The sequence below is a fragment of the Antedon mediterranea genome, chromosome 4 (assembly GCF_964355755.1).
Source record: "Antedon mediterranea chromosome 4, ecAntMedi1.1, whole genome shotgun sequence".
In the NCBI taxonomy this organism is placed as follows: domain Eukaryota; kingdom Metazoa; phylum Echinodermata; class Crinoidea; order Comatulida; family Antedonidae; genus Antedon; species Antedon mediterranea.
Window position 1 is genome coordinate 30,365,153 of NC_092673.1, and position 18,892 is coordinate 30,384,044.

Genomic DNA, 18,892 nt, shown 5'->3' on the forward strand with positions numbered 1-18,892 from the left:
CGTATGATATAGGTCCGTAGTGGGGTCCCAGAATACGTCTAGAGGCCCATCGCTGAACCTGTTCGAGGCGTTTTATGTGTCCTCCATTTCTGGGGCCCCACGCCGGCAAACCATACTCTAGAATAGGTAGCACCAAAGTTTTGTACAGACACGAAATCGCGTCTGGAGAACAATTTCCGGCTACAGAAAAAATAAAGCCTAACATTCGATTAGCTTTAGATATTAGAATATCGATTTGAACATTCCAATTCAGTTTAGAATCGATACTCCTAAATGTTTATGGCTATCAACCACCGCAATTGTCTCACCATTAAGAAAGTACAACGGCTTAACAAAGTTACGCTTTCTGGTGATATGCATTAATTTAGTTTTATTGACATTGAATTTCATTTGATTCTTATCAGCCCAATTAGATAAAATATTTATATCATTTTGCAAATTAACAATATCGTTGGCATTTTGTCTGTGTCTATAGAGTATTTTCTTACTCTTATACACAAACTTGCACGGATCACGTAACTTATTACATTCATTTAGAAATTCAGAAAATGCTTAACAATGGATTCTAGACACTTCATAATGATCGATGTCAAGGCAACGGGTCTATAGTTTTTGTTAATACTTGGTTTAGGTTTTTTAGGGAGTGGCGTTATTGAGGACTTTTTCCATATCACAGGTATCGTTAAAACAATTTGTTTTCAGTTAGACCAATCGCTAAAACAAGTTTTCCTCAGTTAGGATAATCGTTAAAAGTTTAGTTAGACCGATCGATAGAATAAGTGATTTTAAGTTAGACCAATCCTTAGAGCGAGTGTTTTTTAGTTAGATCAATCGTTAGAGCGAGTGGTTTTTAGTTGACCAACCAGTAGAGTTAGTGGTACTTAATTAGACCAATCGTTAGAACGAGAATTTTTTAGTTAGAACAACCGTTAGAGCGAGTGGTTTTTAGTTGACCAACCAGTAGAGTTAGTGGTCTGTAGTTAGACCAATAATTAGAAAGAGTGGAATATTACTTTCGGGAACTAGTTTGCTAAGACGGAAATAAACACAGGTACCGTCGTATAACGTGACCTTTCTTTCTAATATTGTGTCAGTTGCCATTGAGTTGTAAACAATGATCCCAATATTTGCCCCAAAATAGTGCTAAATCTTATAAAATATCACTTTTGTTTTTATTGATATGCCTAATACAATAATGTTTAAAATAAAAAAACCTTAAAGAAATGTAGCAATAAAACAATACCCAGCAGTATTATCAAGAAGTGGGTGACAAGGAATTATTCAGTGTTTGTAGTATATACAATGCGTTCATGACGTAATTACATTATTTTTTAGTATACTTACTTATTATTTACTCTTCCCTGTTGTTAAAACGTTTACAGGTCTATATTTTAAATAGAAGTTATAAACAATGCGTTAGCAATAGTGTTTTGAAAGTAATTTATTTTCTAAAAAAATGGCTTATGTAGCAGTCTGTGTACTGACACTACGGATCTGTGATTGACAATGATGATTAAGTCGTGATTGTATTGTATCAACAATGTTGTGAACGATTCTATATATACATTGTATTTTTAGTAAGTTCCCCGAAGAACCTGTTAGCAAGAACACTGGTTCCTTTGTAACTAATGACAATATCCTGTGTTGAGAATACCTACACAATTTTAACAAATCCATCTCTATTCAACTTTTTTGTAAATACACACTTTCAATTTTGAAAAATAATCCCCAAAGATATGCGAGTCAGTACCGTTATTCTAGTATCTGGGTTTAGAACGATACAGTATTTGCACTCCAATTTAAATCACAATCTACCGTTGGTCCTAAATATTTATGTTCTTTTACAGTATCTATCTTTTGGTCGTTTAATACAATATTATCAATAACACTTTTCTTCTTTCTGAAATCAAAAATTAATTCTTTGGTCTTATCCGCGTTTAATATAAAACATTTTTTCATACACCACGACTCAAACAACTTAAGTGTATTTCTATACTCATCTTCACAGTTATGTTGAATTATACCCGTAACAACAGAATCATCTGCATACTTAACTATACTAACATTATTACTTTCAATTTTGAAGTCATTTGTGTAAAGAGAGAAAAGAACAGGAGAAAGAACACACCCCTGAGGGACACCAGTGTTAGTGAAAGAGTACTAGAAGAATGTCCACATATACTAACCACCTGTGGTCTGTTTGATAGAAAATCACCAATCCACAATATTATATGTGAATTAACATTTATATCACAGAGTTTCCGGAGCAGAATATGTGATTTGATAGTATTAAAGGCTGAAGCGAAATCGAAGATCATAGAGCGAACATATGGTCGCGGTTTCTCAAGAAGAGTTACTTGACTGCATCACTTACCCCTTTCTTACTCTTATACACAAACTGACACGATCACGTAACTCATTACATTCATTTAGAAATTCAGAAAATGTTTAACAATGGATTCTAGACACTTCATAATGATCGATGTCAAGGCAACGGGTCTATAGTCGTTGTTAATACTTGGTTTAGGTTTTTTAGGGAGTGGTGTTATTGAAGACTTTTTCCATAGCACAGGTATCGTTAAAACAATTTGTCTTCAGTTAGACCAATCGTTAAAACAAGTTTTCTTCAGTTAGAATAATCGTTAAAACGAGTGAAGTTTAGTTAGACCGATCGATAGAATAAGTGGTCTTTATAGTTAGACCAATCGTTAGAGCGAGTGTTTTTTAGTTAGACCAACCGTTAGAGCGAGTGGTTTTTAGTTGACCAACCAGTAGATTTAGTGGTCTTTAGTTAGACCAACCATGAGAGCGAGTGTTTTATAGTTAGACCAACCGTTAGAGCGAGTGATTTTTAGTTGACCAACCAATAGAGTTAGTGGACTTTAGTTAGACCAACCGTTAGAGCGAGTGGATTTTAGTTGACCAACAAGTAGATTTAGTGGTCTTTAGTTAGACCAACCATGAGAGCGAGTGTTTTATAGTTAGACCAACCGTTAGAGCGAGTGATTTTTAGTTGACCAACCAATAGAGTTAGTGGTCTTTAGTTAGACCAATCGTTAGATCGAGAATTTTTTAGTTAGAACAACCGTTAGAGCGAGTGGTTTTTAGTTGACCAACCAGTAGAGTTAGTGGTCTGTAGTTAGACCAATAATTAGAAAGAGTGGAATATTACTTTCGGGAACTAGTTTGCTAAGACGGAAATAAACACTGGTACCGTCGTATAACGTGACCTTTCTTTCTAATATTGTGTCAGTTGCCATTGAGTTGTAAACAATGATCCCAATATTTGCCCAGAAATAGTGCTAAATCTTATAAAATATCACTTTTGTTTTTATTGATATGCCTAATACAATAATGTTTAAAATAAAAAAACCTTAAAGAAATGTAGCAATAAAACAATACCCAGCAGTATTATCAAGAAGTGGGTGACAAGGAATTAGTCAGTGTTTGTAGTATATACAATGCTTGTTCATGACGTAATTACATTATTTTTTAGTATACTTACTTATTATTTACTCTTCCCTGTTGTAATTGTTAAAACGTTTACAGGTCTATATTTTAAATAGAAGTTATAAACAATGCGTTAGCAATAGTGTTTTGAAAGTAATTTATTTTCAAATAAATGGCTTATGTAGCAGTCTGTGTACTGACACTACGGATCTGTATTGACAATGATGATTAAGTCGTGATTGTATTGTATCAACAATGTTGTGAACGATTCTATATATACATTGTATTTTTAGTAAGTTCCCCGAAGAACCTGTTAGCAAGAACACTGGTTCCTTTGTAACTAACGACAATATCCTGTGTTGAGAATACCTACACAATTTTAACAAATCCATCTCTATTCAACTTTTTTGTAAATACATACTTTCAATTTTGAAAAATAATCCCCAAAGATATGCGAGTCAGTACCGTTATTCTAGTATCTGGCTTTAGAACGATACAGTATTTGCACTCCAATTTAAATCACAATCTACCGTTGGTCCTAAATATTTATGTTCTTTTACAGTATCTATCTTTTGGTCGTTTAATACAATATTATCAATAACACTTTTCTTCTTTCTGAAATCAAAAATTAATTCTTTGGTCTTATCCGCGTTTAATATAAAACATTTTTTCATACACCACGACTCAAACAACTTAAGTGTATTTCTATACTCATCTTCACAGTTATGTTGAATTATACCCGTAACAACAGAATCATCTGCATACTTAACTATACTAACATTATTACTTTCAATTTTGAAGTCATTTGTGTAAAGAGAGAAAAGAACAGGAGAAAGAACACATCCCTGAGGGACACCAGTGTTAGTGCAAAGAGTACTAGAATAATGTCCACCTATCCTAATCACCTGTGGTCTGTTTGATAGAAAATCACCAATCCACAAGATTATATGTGAATTAATATTTATATCACAGAGTTTCCGGAGCAGAATATGTGATTGGATAGTATTAAAGGCTGAAGAGAAATCGAAAAACATAGAGCGAACAAATGATCGCAGTCTCTCAAGAAGAGTTAAGACTGCATCACTTATTTCATTTCATTTTCATTTCATTTTCATTTCTTTATTCGACAACAAGCGGTCCAGGGGTTGCGACAGCAACAGAGCGCCATAACACATTTGTGTCCGCAACCCCTGTAACATACAACTTAATACAAGTTAAAAATGAATATAAAATATACAGAATATATAAAAAATTTAATTAATTTGTATTACTGTGTTACACAATTTAAAATACACCTATACAATTAAAATAATTTAGCATTGATCAAGCAGATATTTTTTCAATTTCGACAGGAAATTTTTCAAAGGAAGAGTAACTGCTTGATCTTTGATTATGGAGGGTAGTGATGACCATATAACAGGAAAATTGTTGATAGACGAATATTTTAAAGTATCGGTACGTGCAAAAGGGTGGACAAATGTGAGTAATTCAGGATGGCGTTGATTGATATGGATATTATTATTTACAGTACTACAAAAAGTTACATTATAAAAACAACGAAATATAAAGGAAATTAAAATCATTAAACGTCTATCACGTAAGGATAACCAACCCAACGTTATTAAACGTTCGTCGTATGATATAGGTCCGTAGTGGGGTCCCAGAATACGTCTAGAGGCCCATCGCTGAACCTGTTCGAGGCGTTTTATGTGTCCTCCATTTCTGGGGCCCCACGCCGGCAAACCATACTCTAGAATAGGTAGCACCAAAGTTTTGTACAGACACGAAATCGCGTCTGGAGAACAATTTCCGGCTACAGAAAAAATAAAGCCTAACATTCGATTAGTTTTAGATATTAGATTATCGATTTGAACATTCCAATTCAGTTTAGAATCGATACTCCTAAATGTTTATGGCTATCAACCACCGCAATTGTCTCACCATTAAGAAAGTACAACGGCTTAACAAAGTTACGCTTTCTGGTGATATGCATTAATTTAGTTTTGTTGACATTGAATTTCATTTGATTCTTATCAGCCCAATTAGATAAAATATTTATATCATTTTGCAAATTAACAATATCGTTGGCATTTTGTCTGTGTCTATAGAGTATTTTCTTACTCTTATACACAAACTTACACGGATCACGTAACTTATTACATTCATTTAGAAATTCAGAAAATGCTTAACAATGGATTCTAGACACTTCATAATGATCGATGTCAAGGCAACGGGTCTATATTCTTTGTTAATACTTGGTTTAGGTTTTTTAGGGAGTGGTGTTATTGAGGACTTTTTCCATATCACAGGTATCGTTAAAACAATTTGTCTTCAGTTAGACCAATCGCTAAAACAAGTTTTCCTCAGTTAGAATAATTGTTAAAACGAGTGAAGTTTAGTTCAATTCAATTCAATTCAAAGTAACATTTATTTTCTTCAAAATAAAACAGTCAACAAAATGGTGTAAAGAAAGGTAATATGATTGAAGAAGGCATGATCAAAAAAGCAAAAATCTTGTGACAGACATGCCTAAACAAAGATTAGATAAAAACAACACGGAAAAAGAAAATAAATAAATAAATAAATAAATTAAAATAATAAAGAAATAACAATATAAAAAATTTACATAACATGGGTTAAACTAAATAAGTAAAATAACAACAAAAAAGAACCAATTTTGGTATAAATAAAGAATTGATTCGTCTTCTTCTTGTTACTCATCATTAAAATTATTATCATAAAATGTAATATAATAAAAATTAATACTTGGATGTGATATATCTTTTAAGTTTAAATGAAAAGCTTTTCTTAGATACAGCAACTTTAATATTTGAAGGTAGTTTATTCCATAGTTTAGGTCCACTAAATCTTATGTTATATTGAAATGAAGTTTTTTTATGAAGAGGGATATGCATATCCTGTACAGTTCGAGTTCTATAATTGTGAAAAGATGCGTTTGGTTGGAATAAATTTGTAAATTGAGGTGGGTTTAGGGAGTTAATCGATGAGTAGAGAAAAGTATACTGTTGATGATAGTTAAGATCTTTCAACTTTAAAAGGTTTAGGGAGGAAAATAAGGGATCTGAGTGAGCTAGTGGTGGTGCACCTGATATTATTCGAACTACTTTCTTCTGTTTGATAAATAATATGCTAGTGTTGGACTCATACGTGTTGCACCAGACTACATTGCAATAGTTTAAATATGGTAAAATAAGAGTACAATACAAGGTATGAAGAATGTTTTTGGGAAGAAAAAAAGACAGTCTAAAAATGATACCAGTATTTTTGGATATTTTATTTTCAATTTCTTTCATATGTTGCTTCCAAGTGAGACCTTAATCAATGGTAACACCAAGAAATTTTGTATTTTCAACGAGTGGAACAATATGTTCATTAATTTTAATATGTCTATCATCAAGATTTACAGGTTTGCGAGTGTTTCGAAACAAAATAGAACAGCATTTCTTAACGTTTACGGAAAGTTTGTTTGCTCGGAAATATTCACACACTTTAGTCAGTTTCTGGTTGACAACCGCAAAAAGTGACTGAATATTTGGATTTGTATAAAGGAGGGTAGTATCGTCAGCATAGAGGCAGAAAGAAAATAATTTCGAGGATGAACAAATGTCATTTATATATAAAGAAAATAAAAGTGGGCCAAGCAGTGAACCTTGGGGGACTCCACATGATATAGGTGTAAAATGAGAGGTAACATTGCTATATTTAGTACATTGAAATCTATTTGACAGATAACTTTAAATAGATCATGTGCAGGTCCACGGATTCCATAAATGAAAAGTTTGGATAAGAGAATGTTATGATTGATAGTATCAAAAGCTTTTGAGAGATCAATGAATGTTCCAATAGCAAAATGGTTTTTTTCAAATGCATCCACAATACTATTAGTAAGTTGTAAAAGAGCCATCGAAGTATCATATCCTTTTCGAAAGGTGTTTTAAAATAAATTTGTATGTCCGATCATAAATGATGCGTTCAAACATTTTGGAGAAAATTGACAGAATGGAGATGGGACGATAATTGCTAACATCAGACTTGACTCCAGATTTGTAGATGGGGATTACTTTTGCAAGTTTTAATTTGTTTGGAAACACTCCTTTAGACATAGACAGGTTAAAAATATAGCAAAGTGGGTGAGAGATAAGGCTACATGTTTGCTTAACTATATTAGTACTAATATCGTCAAAACCTGGAGCCTTATTATTCTTGAAATATTTGACTGTGTTGAGTATTTCATTATCGTCAACAGGGATAAGAAATAGGGAATTGAGAGTAGGGTTCGGTAAGTAGTCTTTATAATTTGTTGCATGTGATGGTATTTGACTTGCAAGGGTAGGTCCAATCTGTCCAAAAAACTGATTAAAAGAATTTGAAATTTTAATTGGATCATTTGATAATTCGCCATCACATTCGATTTGTAAGTCGGGCTGATTATTCTTAAGTTTATTCAATAAAGAATTGATAATTTTCCAAGTTCCTTTGATATCATTTTTATGCTGTGAGAAGGTGTTGTTAAAGTGATCAATTTTAACTTGTCTAATCAATGTGTTAAGTTTGTTACGGAAACGTTTATATTCATTTTTGTTTTTTTCAGATGGGTTGTGCAAGAATTTAGCATATAATTTGTGTTTATGTTTTGTGGATTTTAATAAGCCATCAGTCATCCAAGTTTTAAGTTTGCGTTTCTTATTTGTTCTTTGTTCAAGGGGGAAGTTTTTATCGTACATATGTTTAAATGTGGTGTCAAATAAATTATATGCCTCATTTGGATCTTGTGAATTAAAAACATGGTCCCACGAGGTTGCTTGCAAATCTAACTTAAAACTTTCAATATTGCGCTCGTTAATTTTCCTAGTATACAACATTGAAAGTTCAGATCTCGAATTATGGACAATGTTGGTTAAAGAAGATATGTTAAAAATAGGTAAATGGTCAGTGGCATCACTATAAATTATTCCATTGTGGTTGGGAAATTCCGTTTGGTTGGTAATTATATTGTCTAACAATGAGGCAGTAGTAGCAGTAATTCTAGTGGGGCGGTGAATAAGAGGAAGAAAAAAGTTGCTAAACATGGTATTTATAAAATTGAAAGAATGATTACTTGATTCGTATTTTAAAATATCAATGTTAAAATCACCTAGTTAGAAAACAGTCTTGTTCTCATTGGAAAGGTTACTAAGTAATAGCTCTATTTTATCTAGGAATGCATTCGTATCCAGTGAAGGGGCCCTATATATAGTGCCAACAATAATGTTTTTGGCTGATTTTTGTTCAATTTCAATAAATAGGGAATCACAAATAGATTGGTCAATTGACAGATCTTCTCTTTCTTTAAATGAAAGTTCATTTCGAACAAACATTGCTACACCACCGCCAACTTTCAGATGTCTATGTTTAGAAATAAAAGAGTAGTTTGGAATATGCAGTAAAGGGCTGTCATGCTTCAACCAACTTTCCGTAATAGAAATTATATCAAAGTTGAAATTTAAGGAATTTAAAAGAATATTAATCGAATCAAAATTACGACTAAGGCTTCTGGAATTGAAGTGTATGGTGGAAAAGCTTTTCTTAATATCAATTTCGTTAGTATATTTAGAAAAATCACTTGGATGAAAATAATTAGATATATTCATAGAATCAGTAAAAAATTGAAGATCTGGATCAATATTAGAATTATGATTATCATTAAATGAGAATGGATTAAAAACTAAATTAGAAAGACGATCAGTTTCATTTTTGTCAGAATAAACATTGGACATAACAAAGAACAATAAATACAAGTAACGGTATAAGATAGTATACAAGTTCAAAAACAGTCTCTGAGTTTAAGTAAGTTACAGAGGAAAGAACAAGCAAATGTTCATGGAAAAAGTAAGAACAGGAGTCAAACAACTTTGCAGTGAAAACAAAATTAATAAAAGTAATAACGCAAGCATGAGGTGAAGCAAAACAGGAAAAAGTGTCCGCAGTGTCATAAATGTCAATAAATTAGCATGCAGTTATTATTCATGATGATAAAAGAAAGGGATGCATGCAATTTATGTAAGTGGTAATATAGAGTTCAAATGTTGAATAAGAAAAAGAAACAGTTAATTGTTTACTTCCCTTCGTTTGCTGATCTTCTTTATGAGATGTTATCTAGGTCCAGAAAAGTACGAATATGGTGTCTAATTTCCTTTCCGTTAGAAACAGAGCTAGCATAGATTCGTCCGTCAATGGACCATGCACTCTTCACCTGCTCGTGCCTACTTGCTCTGTATAACAGCTCCCTTCTACGACTGGTGAGGTCTTCCTGTATAGAAATGCCAGAACCCTTTAATTTTCTTCTCTGTACAATCACTTTCTTTCGGTATTGATATGAAGTAAATTTAACAATAATGGGTCTGGGTTTTGATTTCTTCTCGTTACGTTTGCCTGTGCGATGGGATCGATCTATGTGATCGGAGGATAGATCAATAGCCAGCTTATCCTTCACCATCTTAATTATTAGATCATTAGTATTTTCTCCTTCTTTCTCCGACATTCCAAATACCCTGATGCAATTCCGTCGACTATATTGCTGCAATGAATCTAATTCAGCATCCTGTGCTTGGATTTTTTGCTCAAGATCATTGATTTTATCAAGATGATTTGAGGTTTCGCCCATTGCGAGCTCAATGTCGAAAAGCCGACTTTCGATTTTATCAAACCGATCTAAAAGTGGCGTGAGTTTGGACTCAATTACATCTGATATTACGCATCCTAAGATATCCTTGATTTCCTTACTTTTAAAGGCAATAGCAATGCCGTGGTTGATCATGGCTGCCAGCTCATCGCATTGTAGAATCTCGGTCTTCGTGGCCTGTACCACCTGTGTGGAATGCCTAGTAGATTGCTTAGTTAGACCGATCGATAGAATAAGTGATTTTAAGTTAGACCAATCCTTAGAGCGAGTGTTTTTTAGTTAGACCAACCGTTAGAGCGAGTGGTTTTTAGTTGACCAACCAGTAGAGTTAGTGGTCTTTAATTAGACCAATCGTTAGAACGAGAATTTTTTAGTTAGAACAACCGTTAGAGCGAGAGAGTTGACCAACCAGTAGAGTTAGTGGTCTGTCGTTAGACCAATAATTAGAAAGAGTGGAATATTACTTTCGGGAACTAGTTTACTAAGACGGAAATAAACACAGGTACCGTCGTATAACGTGACCTTTCTTTCTAATATTGTGTCAGTTGCCATTGAGTTGTAAACAATGATCCCAATATTTGCCCCAAAATAGTGCTAAATCTTATAAAATATCACTTTTTATTGATATGCCTAATACAATAATGTTTAAAATAAAAAAACCTTAAAGAAATGTAGCAATAAAACAATACCCAAAAAATTGACGTCATTTTAATTCATAAACCGAACTTCAACTAAATCACCGACTAAATCAGGCCAACCTCGACTAAATCGAGACGGATTTTGATCGATTTTTTTAGTCCTGGAGGGGCCAGACTAAATGGTCGACTAAATGTTTTTTAAACGATGTTTATAAAAAACGTAACAGTCATTGAGTTGTTATATTGGCCAGATATTGAAGAATGAAATATCTATATTTATATTAGCTTAATTAAATATACATTGGTATAAATTATAATAATGAAAATCATCTTTATTTACAACTGTATACAAATTACATTATTTTCTTCACGCAAGTCCGACTTGAGCTACGTCACGCCATAGCGACAATGGGAGATGCGGCAATTCACCACGCGATGGAATGTTTAGGGGGCCTAGCGCTTTCTTGTCACGCTATGAAGTGCGTGGTTCGTCGCGATCATACTTTGTTGGGGGCCTAGAAAATATAAAAGTTACCGTACCGCCATGGTTCCTAAATATATTTTTAAGATTTTATTTGTTGTTAATCAAATATACTTCACTGTTAAATTAATACTGATATTGTTCTAATAATTAACGATTAAAATTATTTTTCATGTATATAGTCCTGATGCGTAAAAAGTGTTGTAAGAAATGGAAAGTGATATCAATGCGCAAAATTTTGTCTGCTCCTCAAATACTCTCTTGTCATTGGCCAATGTATAGCCTTTGTTACCCAGACGGGTGCAACTCGACTAAAAGCTTGACTTCATTAAGTCGAACTGCAAACTTCGACTACTTCGTTTTTTAATCGAATTTGAAGTAATAGCTCGAACTACGACTTTTCCAAGTCGAACTTCGAACTACGACTAAAGTCCGGTTTAAGAATACGGGCGTAAATCGAGACGGATTTTGATCGATTTTTTTAGTCCTGGAGGGGGCAGACTAAATGGTCGACTAAAGGGTTTTTAAACGATGTTTACAAAAAACGTAACAGTCATTGAGTTGTTATATTGGCCAGATATTGAAGAATGAAATATCTATATTTATATTAGCTTAATTAAATATACATTGGTATAAATTATAATAATGAAAATCATCTTTATTTACAACTGTATACAAATTACATTATTTTCTTCGCGCAAGTCCGACTTGAGCTACGTCACGCCATAGCGACAATGGGAGATGCGGCAATTCACCACGCGATGGAATGTTTAGGGGGCCTAGCGCTTTCTTGTCACGCTATGAAGTGCGTGGTTCGTGGCGATCATACTTTGTTGGGGGTCTAGAAAATATAAAAGTTACCGTACCGCCATGGTTCCTAAATATATTTTTAAGATTTTATTTGTTGTTAATCAAATATACTTCACTGATAAATTAATACTGATATTGTTCTAATAATTAACGATTAAAATTATTTTTCATGTATATAGTCCTGATGCGTAAAAAGTGTTGTAAGAAATGGAAAGTGATATCAATGCGCAAAATTTCGTCTGCTCCTCAAATACTCTCTTGTCATTGGCCAATGTATAGCCTTTGTTACCCAGACGTGTGCAACTCGACTAAAAGCTCGACTTCATTAAGTCGAACTGCAAACTTCGACTACTTCGTTTTTTAATCGAATTTGAAGTAATAGCTCGAACTACGACTTTTCCAAGTCGAACTTCGAACTACGACTAAAGTCCGGTTTAAGAATACGGGCGTTAGTATCTGTATTGACAATGATGATTAAGTCGTGATTGTATTGTATCAACAATGTTGTGAACGATTCTATATATACATTGTATTTTTAGTAAGTTCCACGAAGAACCTGTTAGCAAGAACACTGGTTCCTTTGTAACTAACGACAATATCCTGTTTTGAGAATACCTACACAATTTTAACAAATCCATGTCTATTCAATTTTTTTGTAAATACCTACTTTCAATTTTGAAAAATAATCCCCAAAGATATGAGAGTCAGTACCGTTATTCTAGTATCTGGGTTTAGAACGGCGCTTAACGGGTCGAATACAAGGCTTGTCATATATTATTGAAAAGCTAATCATGATAATTTTATCGTATTTTCACTGCCACGGTTTGTAAAATGTAACTTACCAAAATTAAAGAAACTTTATAAATTAAATCGTTGATAGACCATTTGGTACAAACGTTATAATTGTCTGATCTTCAATAAACGTAATTGTGTTTTACGTTTTAACCCACACCAAACTATAACGTTTTAAAAAGTATAGGCCTATCGTGTAAATATTTTGCTTCCAGTCAGTTAGTCAATTAAATGATTTTGTTTGCCACGTTTTGGGTATTTCCTAACAATGGGTAGGTTAGTAGGAATTTCTTTTCCAGACCAAAGTGGTGTTACCGGCAAAAAAAAATATACACACAAATGATGCAAAAAGTCTATATTTTATTTAAAAAACACTTTTCATGTTTTCTTTTTATACCACCTAGGCCCACGCTAGCTATAAATACCTTGTTTCGCAAAAAAGTGTATTAAATAAAGATAGGCCTAGGTTGTTTAGGCATATGCTAATAGGGCTGCTAGTAGCTAGGCCTAGTGTAGCGAGTGTTTTGTTAGTTAGACCAATCTTTATAGCGAATGGCTTATGTAACACTACGGATCTGTATTGGCAATAGTGATGATTAAGTCGTGATTGTATTGTATCAACAATGTTGTGAACGATTCTATATAGGCCTACACATTTTATTTTTAGTAAGTACCACGAAGAACCTGTTAGCAAGGACACTGGTTCCTTTGTAACTAACGATAATATCCTGTATTGAGAATACCTACGAAATGTTAACAAATCCATCTCTATTCAATTTTTTTTTTATAAATACATACAGTACTGAAAAATAATCCTAAAGATATGCGAGTCAGTACCGTTATTCTAATTTTGGTATAACAAGATTAATATCTTAGCGTATCTGGGTTTAGAACGGCGCTTAACGGGTAGAATACAATGCTCGTCATATATTATTGAACAGCTAAAACGATAATTTTATTGCCCATGATACCCAGCCATCAAACACGTCAAAAGTAAAAGTAAAACTTTGATGTTAAATCATAATAATTTAATACATTACACACATGAAAGCATGTTATCAAAAACCTGACTTTCGTCTAAATGATCCAGTTATTGTGAACAAAAAATGTATTAGTACGTATTAATAAACAATTAAATGTGCCGTATTTTTAAATCAGAAATATGTTTTTTTCTCTTTCTTCTGAAAACGAAATATTGATTTTAACGGAAATATGTTGGGAGGATTAGTGTCGATTAGGTCACATACCCTTACATTTAACCAATCAACAGGTGAGAAATGATTCAAATGATCAACCAATTAGAAAACTAAGGGAGGGGCTATTTGATGTATATAAGCTCCGTTTTGCCATAGTTGTTGCTAACACTTACTAAGTTCCTGACCACCAGTGAAAGCAAGACCTGACGATTTTATTCAATCATCTCTATCTTTATACAGGTGAGTACATGTAGCAGAATTAAAGGTGCCAGCGACTACGAGCAAGTAACTACGATAAAGACTTTTTAGTCGTGTGGACGCGACTCTATTGTTCACTATGTCGGTCGGTCTGTCGGTCTGTCTGTCGGTCCGGTATCACTATGCATTTTAGCACGCGACTTATGGCTGTTGGCCTTGTTATTTTATATTTCTACGTGCAGTAAGCCTATAGGCATATTGATTGTTTATTGAATCTTCTCTTCAAAAGTTGTCATCGTCGTATAGTAATGTACTTATTATTAATTTCTATTTGGAAAAGTTACAGTTCTTTATACATGTACATGAATAAGGCCGAGTTTATATTAATTTTTATTAATCTGTATATAAATTTACGTAGGGGCAAAATTCGGTAAATCGCGCGTTCCTTCCTAACATATGAGCCCTTGGGGAATAAACCTAAAACCTTTAGATATAGTATTGCAATCTATATATAAATTATGGTTAACTAGATGGTACGCTCGCTTCGCTCGCGTACCATCGAGGTCGTGCCCACAGATGGTTCTCGAATACACAGTAATTTCAGCGTGACAAAACTGGCGATTTCAAATGTACGTACCGCAGGACTACAATACATTGTCGTTTACAGAAACGAATAAATAGACACGATGATTTATGTAGTCAACTAAAATTAGCACCCTGGGAATTACTTCCGAAGGAGAAACTTATCACAAAATGAAGTCCAAATTTTTGATTTGGACTCATTTATTAAAGAAACCCAATTTGTGTTTTGTATGTAACATTAGGGTTGAGGGATGGGAAAGCGGATAGGTACAAAGAGGAACCATTTTTAAATATATTCTTTATCCACTCAGTAACGAAATATTTTGTTCATGTTTTATAGGCCTATAAATAATATACCTCTAAATACAGTAAATCATTTGCGATTTAATACTTTGTTAAAACTGTCACTGTCATAATCGATTGAAATATTAAAGTACATGTCACGATACACCACTACGATGCTTATATTATTGGTAATTATTAATTAATACAAACGTTGAGAAGGAACTGTCACCCGAACTGTCAGTATAAAGTTTATTTGTATATAATAATGTGTTTATATATCTAACAGTAGAGCCTAACCACAATCTCAGTAATAAAGTTTATTTGTATATATTTTTATATTACATCTAACAGTACGAACATTCACAGTAAGAAATGTTCGATTCAAATGAGGACCAAAAATAGTTAATAGGTATTTACAGTATTGTCAAAGTATTGCAAGTTTATTCTCAAAGGGCCCATATATTTAACTACCGTATGTGTTAAACCAAGGGCTCATAAATTTACCTACTTGTGTTAAACCAAACTCTGGCAGACTGAGAGATTGGGATGTTCCATTCATCGCAAATCAATACATTTGTATAATCGTTTATTAAATCTATCAAAATAGTATTTTTTTAAGAAAATCGGACTGTCTTCAACATTATGATGCTGTACTCTAGCTGTTCAACCAGTTTTCAGCTATTAAAAACAATTATCGTAGGAGGAGATAGGAAAATGCGAAGCCTCCTCGCATTTTTGTGGCGGGTATTTTTCAAGATGGACATCCATTAGACAGTGTATACCACGATCGGAAAACACCCCTATTTGGGGCAAATCGTTGAACCTAAATTCGTTTTAATCGTCAATAACTAATTATCTAACTTAATTTAATTAGTAAACAGGGTTACATCAGGTGGTTAAAATCAGTACCCAATGTACGAACCAACTTTATATACCATCGAGTAAAAATTCTAGAAGTAAGGCGCGATTTACCGAATTTTGCCCTTACGTAAATTTATATATAGATTCTGACATAGGCGAGCACAATGGAAAAACTTCGGTACTAATCTCCGCCTTGGATACCTACCTTATGTATCTCAGATGTACCGAGAAACGTAGATTTGATAACATTAGTTTTCAGTACTACGCTATTGTTCCATATTTCTTTTTTTAGGAAGATATTATAAAGGGTTTTATGAGAAATTTTCTGATTTCAATCGGTAAATTTTAACTCTACGCGCGGTAGCAGTAATTTCCGGGTTTATGGTAAGGTGTGTCATTACCTTGCAAGTTCGTTGCATGGTTGGTTTCCACCAGGGAGTTGTAAAACAACTCCCTGTTTCAACTAAGCTGGCCGTTGGGCTTGGTGGCGAAAGCAATTTTGGTTTTTGGTTTATTTTCGGACCGCGCGTGTGAAGGTATAGTACGGTAGTAAATAAAGATCAAATTAAATATATTCATAAAACATAGGAGTAAATTGTGGGAGTAAGCTGCCAGGACTTTATGTACACTGCGCGCTATCTGTGCCCCGTGAGGACCCTGGGATACTTCTGCTTATGTTGCAAGCCGTCTATAGCGTCTTCCATCTTAGGCCAAAACGGCTAACTGTGTCGCGGAATAATGTATTAAGTATACCAATTAGAATGGTATTTATTTGAATAAACGCCCGGAACACCTCCACAATAAAACGGCAATTAAAATGATTATCGCCACTCCCGACAGTTGCTTCTCAACGTTTGTTTTAATTAATAATTACAAAAAATATAAACGTCACAGTGGTGTATCGTTACATGTACTATTCCAATCGACTATGACAGTTTTAACAAAGTATTAAATCGCAAATGTTTTACTGTATTTAGTGGTATATTATTTATAGGCTTATAAAACATGAAAAAAAACCCCGTAATTTCGTTACTGAGGGGATAGAGAATATATTTAAAAACTGTGTACCCATCCGCTTCACCATCCCTCAATCTTAATGTTACATACAAAACACAAATTGGACTTACTGTGCTTTGCGCAAGAACTCTTCATATAGTGTATAATTATGCTCATCCTGTTTACACACATGCCGGTGTAATAAAACTGAAAGTCTGCCATAACTGAGCGTCCGCCTGGGCATGGATACCTTTTGTAATGGAATGAACGATGACCTTGTGGAAGAGCAACAATATTGTTCATGTCGTACATTACACCTTTTGTGGTGTCAGATAGGCAGGCGGACAATTAGTTACATTTATAACAGATAATAATCACATACATTTATTTCATATTTTCAGAGCACCATGGCTGCCATATCAGCTGCTTTTTCAGGGCAAACTGCTCAGTTTGATAGTGTTGTAGTTACCAAGACAATCCATTGGAAACAGGGTTCCGTGTTTGGGTTTGGGGGAGATCGCTCCCAAACATACAGGGAGTGTCACTACAAGATGAGCAATGGAAAAATCATAGTTGTTTTCGTCCAATCGGATTGGGATATTCCGAAGCCTCTCCAGCTTGACAGCAAGCTCCAGGTAAGGACATCTGTGTATTTCTCATCTCTTTCGTCTATACCTGTTCCTATGGTTCAATCTTAGCCAGTCATAATTATTTTCATCCAGCCTTTCCAACCTACATCGCGTGACCATAACAGGCCGTTCTCTTCGTACAAAAAATTTGAAATCTAAATCTGTTTAATTTCAAACTAATTGGAGACCACTAACCTTAAAACTAGCAATGCCTGGCCGACTTGACTGCAATAATGCGATAGCTATCGTGGCTATGGCCATTTTTGTTCAACTCTCTTGCAATACGTGCAATTCATTTGGAGGACTGAAAAACTGTAAAAACTACCAAGTTAAAATATATCCTTCTTGAAATGCTGCTCCGGTTTTCAAAGAATTGCCGTGGTGTATTCACAAGACGAAGAGATGACTCGTATATACAGTTTTAATAGAACGTTGGCTAGCCATCATAAAACAATATTTACCATTGTGTATAATTTGCGGATAGTGTCGTGGCACAATAGAGCAATGGGGGACATTCTGTAGCCTAAAAATCATGCATTTATTTTCGTTTTAAATTTTTCAGTACGGATTGAACAATGGGAACATTTTCTTTGTACTCCACGGCAAAGAACAGACGCCCTACCAGCATCGTTTCGAGATGAATCCTATGCAGACTGGACTGTTCTATGCCAACGAAATTCTCAAACAAATCAAGGGTTACGACGCGTCATGGATTGCCGGCGACTACCTCCACAACTTGTTAAGCAGCTAAATCACGGTTCGGCCGCGGTATCCTGCTCATTTTTCACCCTTAATTTGAACTTTAGATAAAAACAATGTTTTAGCCTTATCACTTTTTAAATTTAATTTTTAAAATTTTTTGTGTTTTACTCTTTTAGCACTTGTTTTACGGATTTTCTTTTTTTACTATATTTTAGCATTTTTATACTGTTTAAATATTTTGAACTGTATACAATAATGTCTTTGACTAAATAAATGAATAAATAATGTGAAGGCCTTAGACAATTAACAGTTTGAATTTATGGCACAATCTTAAAATGATTTGACATTCTCAAACTTTTAAATCTTTTAATTGAATGTTCGATTATCCATCACATTACATTTATTTTCATATCAGACACTTTAGAGATATATTTAGATAAAATACATTTTAAAAATACTTTATCGAATAAAAAAAAACAAAAATCGATGTGTACTGGTTTATGACCTGATAAATAATAGAAAACATATTTTGCAATAGTTCTCACCATTATTACACTCGGCAAAAATGTTCCTGCACAGTGAGTCAAGTA

At 33.8% G+C, this 18,892-nt stretch overlaps 1 protein-coding gene across 1 annotated transcript; it reads left to right on the top strand.

Annotated features, from left to right (window-relative positions):
* Positions 1 to 14,175: 14,175 nt before the first annotated feature.
* LOC140046296 (uncharacterized) lies at positions 14,176 to 18,620 on the top strand. Its single transcript, XM_072090882.1, has 3 exons — positions 14,176 to 14,289; positions 17,373 to 17,606; positions 18,163 to 18,620. The coding sequence occupies exons 2-3, from the start codon at positions 17,379 to 17,381 to the stop codon at positions 18,349 to 18,351; spliced, it is 417 nt and encodes a 138-aa protein (XP_071946983.1). The 5' UTR covers positions 14,176 to 14,289; positions 17,373 to 17,378; the 3' UTR covers positions 18,352 to 18,620.
* Positions 18,621 to 18,892: the final 272 nt, after the last annotated feature.